This window comes from Camelus dromedarius, chromosome 5, assembly GCF_036321535.1.
Source record: "Camelus dromedarius isolate mCamDro1 chromosome 5, mCamDro1.pat, whole genome shotgun sequence".
Taxonomy (NCBI): domain Eukaryota; kingdom Metazoa; phylum Chordata; class Mammalia; order Artiodactyla; family Camelidae; genus Camelus; species Camelus dromedarius.
In genome coordinates this window covers 51,812,324-51,828,295 of record NC_087440.1, presented here as the reverse complement: position 1 = coordinate 51,828,295, position 15,972 = coordinate 51,812,324, and the positions used below count along the sequence as shown (strand labels likewise).

At 44.2% G+C, this 15,972-nt stretch overlaps 1 protein-coding gene across 7 annotated transcripts in view; it reads left to right on the top strand.

Annotated features, from left to right (window-relative positions):
- Positions 1-5,739, top strand: part of TRIM9 (tripartite motif containing 9) — a 103,808-nt gene extending 98,069 nt beyond the window's left edge. For all 7 annotated transcript variants that reach the window (XM_010982910.3, XM_064485951.1, XM_064485954.1 and 4 more), the window contains 2 exons: positions 1,554-1,716; positions 3,706-5,739. In XM_010982910.3, coding sequence (XP_010981212.2) covers positions 1,554-1,716; positions 3,706-3,768 — 226 coding nt within the window. In that variant the 3' untranslated portion in view covers positions 3,769-5,739. The remainder of the gene's footprint in view (positions 1-1,553; positions 1,717-3,705) is intronic.
- Positions 5,740-15,972: the final 10,233 nt, after the last annotated feature.

The following is a 15,972-nucleotide window of genomic DNA, read 5'->3' as shown; positions in this document are numbered from 1 at the left end:
AGTGAGTCGGGCAGTGGTGGGCAGTGGACATTTTCTGTGTCCTCATCATTGCTCCTTTTCGAGCGAGCAGGACTCCCAGGGCCTCCACTTCCTTTTCCCTCGAATAGTTTCTTTACGCCTGCATTCAGTTGTATGTTATTAACCATCACTTGAAGTGCACACACATGCCATTTCAGCCTGATAGCAAATCCGACTAGATGTAGATAAACCATTATCTTCAGTGATTCACATTTGGGGGACGCCTCTGTGACTACATTCCCGATTCCATCACCCATGTACCATACTTTTCCTTTTCAGCTTATCTATTTTGGAGTAAAGGAATGAATAAGCTGGGAGGGTATAGCTCAAGTTGTAGAGCACATGCTTAGCATGCACAAGGTCCTGGGTTCAATCCCCAGTACTCCCTCTAAAAACAAATAAATAAACCTAATAACCTCCCCCAGCAGCCAAAAAAAAAAAAATCCCTAGGAAGAAAAAGAAAAAGAAAAAGGAATGAACAATATAATAGCACAGCTGCCACACTATGCAGAGAAACACTTTCTTAAGTCAGAACACGTCTGCTTGTGTATAAGCTGCATGTCACCAGTGCCGTCGTCGTTGAAGCTGGGAGTTTCCAAGATGCAGTTGATACCCCTGTGCTTTAAAGCCCATGTGCATTCTGTATTCTACATGCTGGGCTCGCGGGTGAGTGGGGAAGACAACACTAACATTTCTGTGCTCTGCTGAGATGACGATGAAGTTCAGTATTGCTAGATCTCAAAGAGGAGGAAAAAGACAAATCTGATCATCCAGGCTTAATGGCTTTTGTGAAACTATCAGTTGAAGAATAAGACACAATTTATAGTCAAATGACAATCACTCCAGCTGGTACAGTGTAATTAATTATTTCACCTTACAGAGAGGAGACCCCTCTCCTTCAGTGTTGCCATTTTACAGAGCACCTCCAACTTCTCAACATGCCCAAAATTACCATCTTTCTGAAATGAGTTTTTCTATTTAATGGATAACATCAGGCCCCAAGTCCAGTTTTTCACATCTGTGTTTTAGGTTCAGATTCAATTCTTCTTTACTTTGACTTTCCAATTAAATCACGTTGGATTTAATGTTTCATGCACACTGTCTGTGTCAAGTGTGCAAGCCAGCTCTGGGCAGAGCTTTGATAGCCCAAAGGCTGCTGGCTGCTCTCGGGCTTCGGCGTTTTGCCGGCCTAGTACTGTGGCTCAGCAGCAGAGCCCCTGTATAGAGGTGCTCACCATCGGCAGCGGCAGAGCAGCACAGCTGAACCTCACAGGGGAGCAAAAACTCTTACTGCTTTTACATACAAAGCCCAGATACATACACAGCACATAAACAGATACACAGTGTATCTGTGCTATTAAAATGTATGTGAGGAGGGGGGATTGGGGGGAAAAAACGTTTTAAAAGGCTCCTGGGGTGGGGGTGGGGAACAGCACCTTTAAACAGGTTGAGAAATACAGGTTTAACCATACGAAACGGGAAGCTGCTAGAATGACGACAGGCAAGTGAAACCCAACTGTTTTCTTTTCCCACAGAACTGAGGGAGGGATCACAAAGGGGGCCACGATCGGGGTCCTCCTCGACTTAAACAGAAAAACCTTGACATTTTTTATCAACGATGAACAGCAAGGCCCCATAGCGTTTGAGAACGTGGAGGGGCTGTTCTTCCCGGCGGTCAGCCTGAACAGGAATGTGCAGGTGAGCTGTGGTCTCCGCTCCCAGGGCTGCCCGCTGGTGGTGAGCTGGGCCCCTGACCGGGAAGGCCCAGATCAAGGGGGGTGGGGGGATGGACAGAGACAAGTGAGAGGACTCCGAACCAGCATAAGCACTCCGTTATACTTGGACACAGTCTAGTGAACAGCACGTGGGAAACTCCTAGTTCTTTGCCTGGCTTGCCGATGATCGTCCCTCTGAGCCCTAGATTCATCTCCGGTAGGAATGAAACTCTTGAACCAGCTGGCATGACAACAAATGGACTGACTGACGCAAAGCCCGTGAGCACCTGAGCAGTTCAGGTGTGAGGCTGCAGCGTGAGCTCCACGCTCAGAAATGTGGGGCATCTTCTCTGCATTCCTGTTGGCTGTTAGGTGCTCCTGGGACAGAAAACATTATCGCTGCCTGAGAGTTAGTTACTTATGATTTACTGCAAATAAAAACAACAGGTCCTCCTCATTCATTAGTTCAACAAATATCTCTGGAGTGCCTTTAACATATCAGGCACTATTGTAAGTATTTGAAGTATTGTTGTTTCTCAGTGAAAACGAAAAAAATCTTGCCCTCTTAGAGCTCTCTTTCTAGTTATAGGAGGCAGGCAGTAAATAATATGCACAGTTGCTACATTGGTTATATGGTACGTTCGAAGGTGATACACAATGGAAAGAAGACCGAGAGGAGGGGAAGGGACGAGAGCGCCGGGCTTGGGAGGGCAGCACAGCCTGAGAAGGGTGGTCTGGGTGCTCGGTGCAGGTGGGCCTTCCTACAGTCACAGGTGAGCTGAGCCTTGAAGGAGGTGAGGGAGTGAGCTGTGTGGGGCTTTCCGGGCAGAGGGAGCAGCCAGGGCGGTTTCTGGCAAGGAAGGGCCAGGAAGCTGTGGCTGGGGGAGACAGGGGAGCGGTGGGAGAGAAGAGCAGGGAGCGTCCCGCCAGCCGCTGCTAGGATCGGAGCTTTCACTCCCGTCTTGAGCTGGAATGCTCGTTATCAGCTGTTCACCTCATTCAGCAGATGGCTGTCTGATGATAGAGAGGGCTTGAGGATCAAAACACTGCTGGTGATCTGTGCCCTATTCAGAACCACCATCTTGAGAGCTATTAAAAAAAAAAAATCCATTGTTGCTTATCTGTATGTGCAGTAAAAGTGATTGCAACCCAGTGACCTCTGCCCTTCTCTCTTCCTGCATCTAGATGGGTTTTTATGGGAGGCTGAAATCTAACCTATCAGAGTTCAGCCTCTACATTGGAAAAAAGAAAACCATCCATTTCCCTAGCAGTGTGTCTCAGAAAACCCTCATGCAGAATCTTCCACATTTTCAGCTATTCCCCTTCCCAAGAATATTGTACTTGATGCTCTTCAGGGGTTTCCAGGATGTTCTGAGTATCTTTAGGTCTTGGGCTGGGGAAGACAGGGACAAGAAGGGGAGAGATGACAGCACTGCAGGAAATGCTTCTAGCCTGGCCCAGGCAGCTACCCACTGGGGCATGAGGTTAGACAGAAATAAGTGAAGTAGTATCAGGGCCCATGTTTCCTCGTACCTGACAATCACCTGTGCCATCCCAAATTGGAAGGTTTATCCTAACTGGAATGACCAGTGGACAAATAACAGGGGAAGCATTCTCTACTCATCAGTTCTCCATCCATGGATCTGGCAGTGATCACTGTGATGTGCCCAACAGGCTTTTCTCCCTGCAAATCAGTACCCGTGTCTTCAGTCATAAGGAACACAATCTCCCGAGAATCCTTAGAAGAGGCAGGTGGATGAGAACCATATTATTTGGGATGTGGGAGCCCAGCATGGTGGCCAGGTTCTTATCACAGGCTGAATTCTCTTTCGCGTCTACTAGAAGAGATGTTACAGAAAACTCAGTAGGATCCTCTTTTAAGTTGGGGACATTCCCACTGTGTCTGGGGAGGGGGCGTGGGGGGCATGGGGGCTCCTGCAGTGCCTCCAGGACTCACAGTCTCTTCCCCCAGGTCACGCTTCACACCGGGCTCCCAGTCCCAGACTTCTACTCCAGCAGAGCATCGATAGCCTAAGGATGGGCTGTGGAGGCGCCAGCTGCCTGTTCTGACCTCCACCTGGGAGCGACGGCAAGGCATTCAGCCAGAGCCAGAGCAGGAGAGGCAGGAGGAGGAGAGAAATGCTGGTCCTCGCTGCCCACAGCCCCCTGTCCCTCGGCCTCTCCACAGCTGTGCCGCCTGCTTTCTCTTCCATGTTCAGTAATTCTAACCAACAAAGGACCTAGACAGCCCACCACGTCACTTCGTTTCCACGCCCAGAGTTTGCTTTTATTTACATTAATTTTTTATGTAGGTGAGTTCCATTTTGTTTCTTTTCTGATCATGTCACTAGTGACTACTGAGCTGGTACTGCCGAGAGGAAATTCTCCTGATAACTTTTTTCCTGAACTTCTGTCAGAGAGGTAGGTGGTAGGGAAGAATGAACTGGATTTGAAGCCGGCAGTCTAGAATGTCCTTGAATGTTCTTGCCCCATGACCTCTCCTGCAGTGTTAGCTCTGCGTAGCTAATCTTTGGGAGGTGGGTAGAGGGAATGCAGCACTGAAAAGTTTTACTCTCTGTTGAAGCACAAAAATCTCAGCTACACAAAGGCTCACAGTGGGGTAGGATCATAAGGCAGCCAGGTCCTTAGGACAGGCCAGAAACCCCAGTCACTGAATGAAACTGGGACGTCTCCAAACAGGGAGGCCAGGGGACTTCATGATTTGGTTCATTTATTTAATCCAAGTTTTTAGTTGAGAACCTTTTATGGACCAGGCACTGTTTTGACACTGGAGACACAGTGACAAATACATAGGTGTGGCCTCTGCCCTCCTGGAGCTTATACGGTCCTAGGAGAACAAACCAAAAATAAAATAATTACAAGTTGTTCCACGTACTAGAAAGGAAATAAACAAGGGCCAAAGGGTCTCATTGGCAAGATCTTTCAGATCCCCTAGAACGAGGCTAAGACTCTATTCATTCTGGCCATAGCACCAGAAACATACCAACTCAATGCCTTTTCAGCTGTGCTATTTTAATTGTGGTACCTCCTGCCATTCATCAAGAGCCCTTCTTTGGTAGAAATGATGTCAGCATTCTTATTTGTTAATGCTGCAATGATACTAAGCCTTAAAAAATGAATGTGAAAAAAAAAAATAGTGACCAGATGGAGGAGGACCCATTCTCTGTCCTGGGGGATCTTAAGTTCCAGTGCACAGCATTCACATTCTCAGGATTAACACACTTGTCTCCATGTAGACTCACTATCTGTGCCTGTCACAAATGAAAAGTCCATCCACTCTGCTGCCATTCACAGCCTGACTTTCTGGAACAGTTCAAATAATGTTTAGAAGGAAATGAAACTGTAGGTCATTGCTATGACTGATAGCAGAAGAATCAGCTTATTCCATGTAGAGGTAGACTTGTATAAGCTGCCCTTCAGAGCCTTTAGTTTGACAGGAAGTTTTAGAAAATGTAGGACCTGGAAAGAGGTTCTGATTAGTTGTCTAAATATTTGCCAGGGAGCCAAGAAATTCACCAGGAAAAAAACAAGTATAACAAGGGAAGAGGTAGGATGGGGTGGGAAAGCTTACCATTTAAAGTGTTGGCAAAAGTGATCTATGTAAATAGCTCATCATTTACTTTTGAGCTTACTTTATTTAGATAATCTCTATGAGCCGTGGTGTTTTTCTAGTTCAGTGTTCCTAATTTATTGAATGGGTGCTATCCTGTTTGTGTCCACCTTGATCTTTCTTGGCTACAGAAACACTCTGTTGCAGGCCAACACTCATTTGATATTTGATTTACTCTCCAGTGAGACTCAATCGCTGGGCCGCTGTAGACCCATAGTTACTCTTGTTCTTTATTAAATTCATCCTGCTAATTAGATTTCTAGTGATCGGTAACACGTAGTTTACACAGAACTGCAATTATAGATGCATACAGCTACTGTGCTAGAAAACATGGATATTCCTGGTGTGCCAATAAATGACTTTTATGAGAGAGCATCCCATGTCTCTTTAGAATTGTGTAGTCTGGGCCTATTTGGGGTGACAATTTGCTTTTGTCAGAGCAGTATTTCTTCAGCAAAGTGTCATTGGACACCCCCCCCCCCCCCAGAGCTCAGGAAAGCACCTGCACTTCACCCCATCTCCTCCAGAGCCTGGCACTGCTTCCTGGTGGTACTCAAATCCTGGGTCTTAGTGTGAAATGTCAGTAGTTAGATGCTGTTGGGGATCTGCCTCCAAATACTGGGTACTTACTTTAAGAAACCTGCTCCTAAAAAAGCCACAAGCTTGTACCTCAAGAGAGTGTCACTGACTTTTTCTAACCTTGTTCCTTCATCGCTTCTTGGAGTGGCTAAGCATACGATTGTTTTTAAATAATTACAACGTCACTGATCGCCCTTACATTATTATTAGCCTTTTTAAATGAACCACTTTTGTTTTTTATTAAAAGGAAAACACCACCTAAAAGCATATTGAAACCATGAGTTAAATCCATTTCCCAGGCCATCATTCATCAAGGTCGTTTTAAGACTTGCTTGTCCTCCAAGAAGCACGTTGCCTAAACTGTAAGATGTTGGTGGGCGTCATTGTCCAGGAACTTGGAATCAAGCTGTGTCTGGTTCCAGCTGAGCTGATTAAGACGAGATTGGCGCCCCCCACCTTTCAACTGGGCATGCGCGAGAGTCCGCCCCGGGGACCTTTGGGAGGTGCGGAGCCTGTCATGGGTTACACCTGCGCAGACTGCCGATTACCAGTACCTTCTTTTAGTCATCTTTCCCCCGTGCCCCGCGCCCTCCACGCTTCAGACTGCCCTGCCCGTAAATACCCCAGCCTTGGGTAGGGATGGGCAGATTTGAGATTTGTTCTTGTCTCCTCACCTTGCTGCAAATTTCGCGTCTCAGCGTTTTGACTCGCTGGTGTTGGTAAAAAAGCCCATGGTTGGGTAGCAGTACGATCCAGGTGAGAATGTCGGGGTGGGACCTGAGGTTGTCCATCCGGGTCTCTGCGCGCTTCTCCAACCGCACCCTACACCCACCCCCGCCCTTCTTTGTTCTTCTTCCTCTTTGGGGGCCATCTCCCTGCAGGTTTTCTTTCTTCTGTCCGTTACCTAATGGAAACTTCAGCCGTTTTTCACTCTTCCTGTGGTGGGGAGGTTAATAGAACTTCTGTTCCCCCGTATTTCCTCACGGGAGTGATTAAGTGATCTGCAAGAAATCGCCCTTTTTTCTGGAAATGAGATCTTTTTTTTCTGCCTCTAATGTGTGCGTTGATAAGAAAGGAAGCCTTGCTATTGAATCAGAATTTCTGATTACGAGTCAGAGAAACTACAGTAGTTAAACAAAGGAAGTTCTCAGATCACACTACCTTTTAGTTTTTATGAACACGCCAGAGACATCTGCATATATTCTTCAAATATATGAGCCAGCTATTTCTACCGAGGCTGGTGTTTAGGGAGCCATAGGCTTGGCAATGATACATCACACATAACTGAGGCTACCTAAGTCGTGTCTTTATCTGAAGAACCAGCTTTTCGGCCACACACAGAACTGAGGGTTTCACTGAATAAGAGTGAACAATGGACGCACCTAATTAAATACCCAGAAACATCAGCCTGGTCCTTTGGATTTATTACCTGCTCCCCTTTACCACAGCATGTTAAATATAATTATTAAGTAACCTCTAGCCTCTGCATTCTCAGACAGTGAGCTGTCAGGTATGGTGGCTGAGAGCGCAGGAGCCGGCAGGTCTGGTATCACTAAAATCAGCTCCAACATAACTCAGAAATAGAGACGTCAATGAATGTTGAACAGAGAATCACAAAAAAATGAAATGAAAAGTGTTCCAAACCGTTGAAAAATATTATTCAAAACTTGGTTAATTATTTGGAAAGTGAAACTCTATTTTTTAATCATATCACATCTCAGATATGCTGGCATTAAACATGAAATATTTAAAACTTTAATAAACCAGAAGACAAGGCAAATATTCATCTGCTCTTTTTCAAGGAGGCTTAAGTCACTGTAAATTACTTTATGCAAAAGGCTTATGAGTTTTTTAAACTTCTCTCCAACCTATATTTTTTACATTTTAAACCCTCCTTTGTTACTTCTGCCTGTATATCTTAGCCATCTGTTTTCTTCCTTAATTCACTGGGCCTGTCTTTATTCTGTCTAAGTCCACTTCTAGTACTATAGGTTAACTGAGTGCATTGATTTATTGTTATGCTGCCATTTAACACATGACTCTTCAGAAAAGACTGAGGTATTAAATAGGAACTACTCTGCATTCTGTTTCTGGACTGTATTTTCAGCCTAATAGGTAATGGGTTTATAATGAGCAAGTAAATGAAGATTCTAATTGTTCCTTCTGTAAATGCTGTTTGCCACATATGATCTGTGAGAAGATGGCTCCACTCAATATATTTTCCTAATTGCCTGGTGGGCAATGTGGTTGTCAGATGCGAAGAAATAAATCTCCAGTCTTATCGCTTGGCAGGCTTAAAATGATGAGCATATGAAGGTTAATTGCAGCTTCTCAAGAGGTTGGTTTCGGAGTTGGCAATACATGGGCTTTGCAGAATATGCAAACTTTACCTAGGTGTCGTGATGTCTGTAGACCTGCTATGCCTGCAGGAAAAAAAAATCACAAATATCTATCAGAAAGAAATCAGTCAATCTTAAGAAACTTCTGAGGATCAATCAAAACTCCATGCCTTTATTAAATTCCTTGTCTTCAAGATTTCAACTAAGACCAAGAATTAAAACATAACCTAGTTACATATCCTCTGTGTAAGTCAGTTGTCGTATCATCCAAATGGAGGGGACACTTTTCCTTGATATTAAAAGAATCTGAGCATCTGCTCTCCATACCTTGGGGATGGGTAGAGAGAGGAGAGAGAATCCCAGTGGATCTGATGAGGCTCTGAGGGCTGGTTCGGGGGCAATCAGGATGCCACATCAGGGGCCCCAAGGGAACAAGAGAGACAAGGATACTGGGGCACACTTAGCCACAAGGAAATTCAGATGCATTTCACATGTGTTTGTTTGTTGTTGTGTTTTTTTCTTTAGAGGTCTCTGGTGTCAGGCTTCATCCTTAAGATGCTTGTCAAGTCTTTGGTTGTAACTAAAGGAAACTCAATCACTGGGGCACATTCCTAGTAGAAACTTTCAAAGGTTTTGCTATAAAGGACAACAAAGGAACATTGGTTCTTCCACAAAGTGGGTCTGACTCAATATATTTTTCATGGTCTGAATCTTCGCGAGGCTAGGCTAATAATAACAATAACAGTAATACTCTGTTTTCTTATTTCTCAGACCCAAGGGTTGTTTGTTTTTACTCCCCCCTCCCCCACTTTAACATCTCTGTAGTGAAGATACATCTTACATGTGTCAAAAGAAACTCACTAGCCACTGGTAAAGTGATGGTCCTTGACCTTCACCGCATTGAAATCATCAGAAGGACCTTAAAAATACTGATACCATGCTACTAATTTAATTGGTTTGCATGCAGCCTGAGAATGTGGGCTTTTTAAAGTTTCCCAGGTGATTCTAATGTGCAGCCAGGGTTGAGAATGCAGGGGTAAGGGATGAGTGGGTGGCAAATGCTCAGAGACAGTTTTCATTGCCTGTACGTTTGGAAAATTAATAAGATGCTGGGGAAGGGGAGCATCAGTTCATCAGTCTGTTACTTCTGTGGAGTTATGTGCATTGATAGCTGGTAGATTTAAATTCACCTCATAATTGTCAGTTAAAAGACCCACTTTAAAAGATTCCACTATAATGTAATATAGAACAGAAAAAATATGTTGTGTATGCACAAAATTAATAGTCACACACTGGGTAATGCAATTGAAGGCAATAAAAATTGCCAAAATTCTGAGACCAGATCACAGATATTCAATTCTTGGGACCAGCTATGTTAAAAACTATCATTCAGATATCCACATTCGTCAAAAGCTTCCAGCTAGTTTCCCAAAAATGTCTCTAGTTATATATAATACAATTAGCAGCAACAATACAAACAAAATGGCCAAGAGGGAAATGCAACCAAACAAATTTTTAAAAGCCCACATAACCCACAGTATGCTTTGATGTGTGTTTAAATTATTCTGCAGCATCACAAAGATGCTAACAAGGTCCAGGTCACCCACGGAGGTGATGATTACATTAAATGTAACTGCCAATGGCCATACTTGATACAGAGATTCCAACTGTGGTTGTCATTCTGAAGAGAAAAGGAACGTGTATTTGTGGGAATAAAGGTACACTGTTGTAAATTAGATTTAAAAATTCTTGTGGGCATTTAATGTTGCATTTGGTTTTGGTTTTCTCCAAAAGAACTAATATTAAATTAGTGGTCAATAATATAGTAGCCATGTATTGAATCTCATTGTTTTCCATGCAATGTTCAAAAGGCTTTACGTGAATCATCTTCTTTGATCTTCATCTTATGTATTTTTATTATTACCATTTTAGAAATGAGAAAATTGAAGCACAAAGAGGTCAGTCACTTGCCCAAGGTCACACAGCAGGCAAATGTCAGGATCTGAACCCAGATGGCCTGAGGGCTCATGCCCTTAACCACTTGGTTATAGGACACTGGTTGCTGCACATAGGGTGTACCCCATACAACACAGGCAATATATATTTAATGAGCACCTATTAAGTGCTATAAACACTGGTATAACAACTAGAGATGCTAGTGAATAAAATAGTCAAGGCCCTCACTCCCTTCTTAGAGCTGATATTCTAGCAGAGAAATGCAAGTAAGTAAATCAATAAAGCTCCAGATCATTTGAGTACTAAGTGCTGTACCAGAAATTGAACTGACCAATGGGATAGAGGGGTGGGGGGTCAGCAATGGCCTCTCTGAGGAGGTGACATTTGAGCTGAAGTGCTAGAGGCAGGTGGTGGTAAGGCAGTAGGCAGGGGTAAAGGCCTTTGGGCAGGAACAAGCACTGGGTGTCCGGGGAACTAGAGTCAGTGCGGCTGACAATGCAGAGAGGAGAGGAGAGCCAGCCAGTGAGGCCCGGAGACGCTCAGGGCCAGACCTCCAGGCTCCTGCAGGCCAGATGCGCCGCTTGGGAGTCTGGTTACAAAAAACCCAACTTGACTCTGGTTGACATAAAGGCACAGAAGGAAGCTATTAGAATGGCACGGAGCAGCTCAGAAAGATGGAAACCAGGGCGGCTCTGCGTCTGGAGGGAGCAGGGACTGATGGGCAACGGCCTTCTCCAAGCCCCACGGGCCACACACACACTCCCATGACGTCTCATCATTTACTCTCTGCTCGAGATGTGATTCCAGGAAGACGGTGTCTGATTTGGCTTAGGTCCTGGGTCTGCCTCTTAGCTGACATCATGGCCTATCACCCCAACCACTGCATCCAATCTGAGTGCTGTTTCTAGAAATGCGGGGATGAGTGCTGGCAGCCAAAGGAGCAAAGCAAAGGGACAGGTTATATCCGCGGCGTGTTTTGAATGAATGAATGCTGCTGACGTCTGTGGCTTCAGTTTCTGGTGAGGGGGTTTTCTGGTTTTGATTTTGGTTTTGTTTCTTGTGTCTGGGTGGGTTTGGTTTTTTGTTTGTTTGTTTGTTTGTTTTTTCACAAAAGCAAATGTTTTAGAAATGGCAGGAAGCAAGGAGGCTCAATTTCAATCTCTGCAGAGAATAAACATTGAAGGGGACGTTCTCTTCAGTATTGAATTTATATCTCACGATGCTAAATGCTCACAAGGCGTTTTGCTCAAAAAACAACAGAGCTTCCACGATCAGTCAAAACTGGGGCCACAGCCAATCTCACCTAGTAAAATTTTCCAAGCAGTGAACAGAGAAATCGCTGCCTCTAACTACTCCAAACTGAGCTGGGAATTTTTCTCTCGTGATATGAAGATCCCACATAGTAAATTTTTTTAAAAAACAGTATTCTTTGGGCCTTGCTGATCTGAAAATCTGTCTCAACATAGGCTTTTGAGTCACAAAAACCAGTTTCCCAACCCAGATCATCCACTTTTTAAATAAAAGCTTACACAAGTTAATTAACCACAGTCGGCCTTAGTTTGTCATAAACTGGAGATAATAATACCCACACCATAGGCTGATTGTAAGCATTGAGTTGGAAAGTGTGTGGCCTGCCTAATACAGCACCTCACTGGGCTTTCTTTCAATTAAGGTCGTGTTAATCCTTGCAGTGGAGAGCGGTCAGCACGTAACTGAATACACACTGCCAGGATGTCTACCTTAGTATGGATGTGGAGGGGAAAAAAGGTTTACAAAGGGTTTTGGCCCTGAATAACTTTAAAAGATTTACATTCCTCGAGTATAGTTCATGCCAGTGTTTCTTAAGACAAGTAATAATAATCACTACTGTTACTTCAATCCTCATGATATACTGGACACTATTCTAAACATTTCATATTTATTTGCTTATTTAATCTATACAACAACCCTATGAGATTGGTATTATTATCCCCCATTTAAAAAACTGTATTGTGCACTTAAAAATTTGCCAAGATCATAAATCTCACGTTGTGTTCTCAGCCCAATAAAACAAAATAAAGTAGAATAATGTAATAAAATAAAAGGTTTATGTCCAGGGCATGGAGAAATTCTGATAGAGACCTGGTCTCCTTACAAGCTGGCCCTTGGCCTTGGCCCTCCCAGAGACCACCAGGCTATTGTAAAGAGGCTAGCTCGCTCTTCTCTGGGCTCTAGTTCCCAGTTAGTGTCCTGGAGAAGAGAGGACAAAGCCAACTCCAGCCAAATTCCAAAGTGAAGGTGTCTCTTTGGTAGCCTCTCTTTCCTTTCTGTGTCCATCACTTCTCACCAGGAGTACAGTATCCAAAGTACTGAAAGCTTCCAACAGTGACAACTCACCCCATGCCTCAGGAGCTATACTCCACTCACTCTCTCTTCCATTTCCCTCATTAATCACATCCAGTCTTCAATTTCCAGGTTATTGCTGAAGCGGGGTAATAGACTCCAATACGGTTTCTTGCAACTTCCCGCTAAGATATCCATATAAGCTTCTTAAAATATGAAACTTTCAACAGCATTAGAAATCCTATCAACCACTTGACAGTGCCCCAAAAAAACTTAGACCAAGGTCAGCTTAAAGCAGGCCAGACCGTGAAACACAATTGTGGCAAAGATGCAAAAGGAATTGACTGAAATAAACAGGCTCCACCCTCCGGGACAGAGCAGCACAGTCACCTGGGAAGGAGAGAAAAAGACTCTTGGTCACCCCACTAACGGCACCCAGCTCAGAAATGCAGGTCCTGCACAAAGTAATACCCAGGGAGCTCCGCCCTGCTGCAGCCAAGAAGGCAAGCGCCTCTACTTGTATCCTTTCAGGACCACACAACAGCTGTCTGCCGAGGGGACACTCTGCCAGCTGTCTGCTGAGGGGACACTCTGCCATGGAGATGATGCTGGCACGTGAGGACTGAGGAGGGAAGGTATTCAGAGGCCAGCCATGCTCAGGGCGTTTTGCTAATATGCTTGAAGACAGAAATCACCTTCTCTAGTGAAGCAGAACTAAAGAGAAGGAGCAGGTTAGGAGCAGGATGGCTGGAAGGAAAAGAATTTTTTAAACTGCAGCCACTGCAGGCATTGAGGACACTGTAAACAGCTGCTTTGGGGAAAGCTTTTCTTCTTTTTTCTCCCTTTTTTGTTAAAATGCTTTAAAGGGACCTCTGATTATACAAAAGTCAGCATGGGAGAGTGTGGGCTAGACTGTTCTGTGCAGGAGTGTGAGTGTTTTCCCTTTGTCCAGACAGGGTTTGGGGGAGAGGGGTTTGTTTGCTTGTTTGCTTGACTTATTTTAAGAGATTTCTTTTTTCCCCTGAAAAAAAAGGAGAAGCCCAGAGATTGTGGTTGGGGTTCCCAAGAGAAAGAGGAGATAGAAAAAGCCACAAAAGGGTGGTCTCCAGGGACAGGGAAGGTGAATAGGACCCAAGGAAAGAAACAGCCAGTAAGGAATTCCTTCTGACAATGTTTGTCTAATGGTCTTCAGGTACAGTGATGTCTGCTATCTGATTTCAAGATATTTCCCGTTTGTGAGATAATTCTCTTCTATTACCAGCCTCCCTGCCTAGTTTTTACAGAACGTTCGCTAGCTTATATAAACCAGTGCCAGTCTTAAATAAGTGCCTCAGTGCTTGAGACTAAGTGATCTGGGGGTCAGGAAGTAAACTAAAATGCCCAGGGTTGATTGAGAATAAGCCAGCACCCAAGTAACACGTACAGTGTTTCTTCCATCACATACAGTAAGGAGACTCCTGTAAGTAAACATTTCTTAATTTTGTTACATATTTGTGCTTATTTTTAAGTTTTCTTCTGTTTCCCTTATTAACTCTTTTTCCGTTGTGTGTCAGTTTTGTCTGTTGAATCCATGCCTGTCAGGCTGTTGGTTTTCCTTTAATGTTTGGCTATATTTGTGTTGAGGGTATACTGAACTACATGAATAGTTACAACTTTTTCTTAATGCCAGTGAGACTGCTCTCTTGCAATAGGATTGTTCAGGGCAGGGGAGGATGTGGATTGAATAGGCAGCTATTCCTCAGGAACAGTCTCCCCAACCCTCCTGTGGCTGTAAGTTACCTGGGACATTAAACCATTTCTCCTGCCCAAATCTCCCCTCTTGAAGCATCTCATTTGAGGGGACTCACTCAAAGAGTTGTATTCCCAGCTCTGTCCTAAAGGCCACCATAAAAGTAGAGGTAATGACTCACCTGGTAATTTAATTTCCCAGTAGGTCCTCATATTCGCAGCCCCACTGAACCTCTTGTTCGCTGATTTACTAGAAGGACTCACAGACTGAGAAGTAGTTATATTAACAGGTATAGTGTGTTGAAATTAAAAGATACAAAACAAAATCAGCAAAGGAGGAAGGTGCATGGGGCAAAGTCCAGAGGAAACAGGGCGGAAGCTTTCCAGAGTCCTCTCCGAGTGGGGTCACACAGTATGTACTTAACTCCTTCAACAGCGATGTGTAGCAATGTATGCAAAGTGCGTCTACCAGAGAGGATCACTGGCCTCAGCATCCAAGGTTTTTATTGCAGGCTAGTCATGTAGAGACCCTCTGCCAAACACGTGTCAAAATTCCAGACTCCCAGAAGGAATGCAGATGTTCAACATAAACCTAAGTATATATGTAATGCCTATTTCTCCAGATCTCATGAGCCTTTGAGTCAGAAGATCTCATTAACTCCAACACAAATGTCCCTGGTTCTTGCTCCCCTTTTCCTTATCAAACCTCCACCCGCTGAGCACCATCTTATATTTCTGAGGGTCTCCACTAGGTGTCTCCATGTCCTGCTGGCAACGCATCTGCCCGCTGAGCAAAGCAGTTTCTCCAGACCCTCCTCTGGGTGTGCAGCAAGACATGCAGGAGAAAGGCTCACCTGTTCAGGTGAGAAGGCAAAACCTTGGATCTAAGCATTTTTTATAAGGCTTAGTGAGATAATTCCATCAGCTTTTACTGACAGCCTTCTACGTGCTTCTGGAACACACGCTGCTAGGTTACCTAGACCAGGGACCAGAACCAGGAAATTGCTACAATGCCCCAATCAGACTTGCTGCTCCCCTCTGATGACTAAGGCTTCTTACTGGCTCAAGCGAATCAGCAGATTCCTTCTACCCTTAGGGTGAATTCTCTCCCAGGAAGCTTCTCAGCCTCACCAGCCACTTACAGCTTGCTAGACACGCCCATATATACTTCACCCCAGCCAGGGCATGGCTTGACTTCTTTCCCAGATGAATCCAACCTCCCCTGGGTATATTGATTACACTCAGGCCTGTCTCACCAGTTCACAAATGTGCCCAGACAGGCTCAAAAACCTGCGATAGACCCCAGATAAACCAGTGCGGAGATCCCTCTACTCTGTTTCTCTAATTCTGCAAACTCAGATACTTAACTCACATGGAAGCCCCAAGCCAAGAGCACACCCAACTCTGAGTGTGTTCTAAATCCAGCATAATAATGTTACAATCTGATGCTTTTTGTGAAATATTTCTTCAATTTTCTGTATGAGCATAAATTATTTCTTTAGATTTCAATAGATTTACATCTAAGATTTTGAAAGGGAGAAAGTGCCATCTATTTATGCTCTGGCTAGAGTGATGAAAGTAATCAACTTGGATTCATCTTCAGAATATAGGTAATTTTTTCAGAGGGTTTTAGTGCATAAATATCTGGAACAAAGAAAGAGAAATAAAGCAATAATTAAAATTG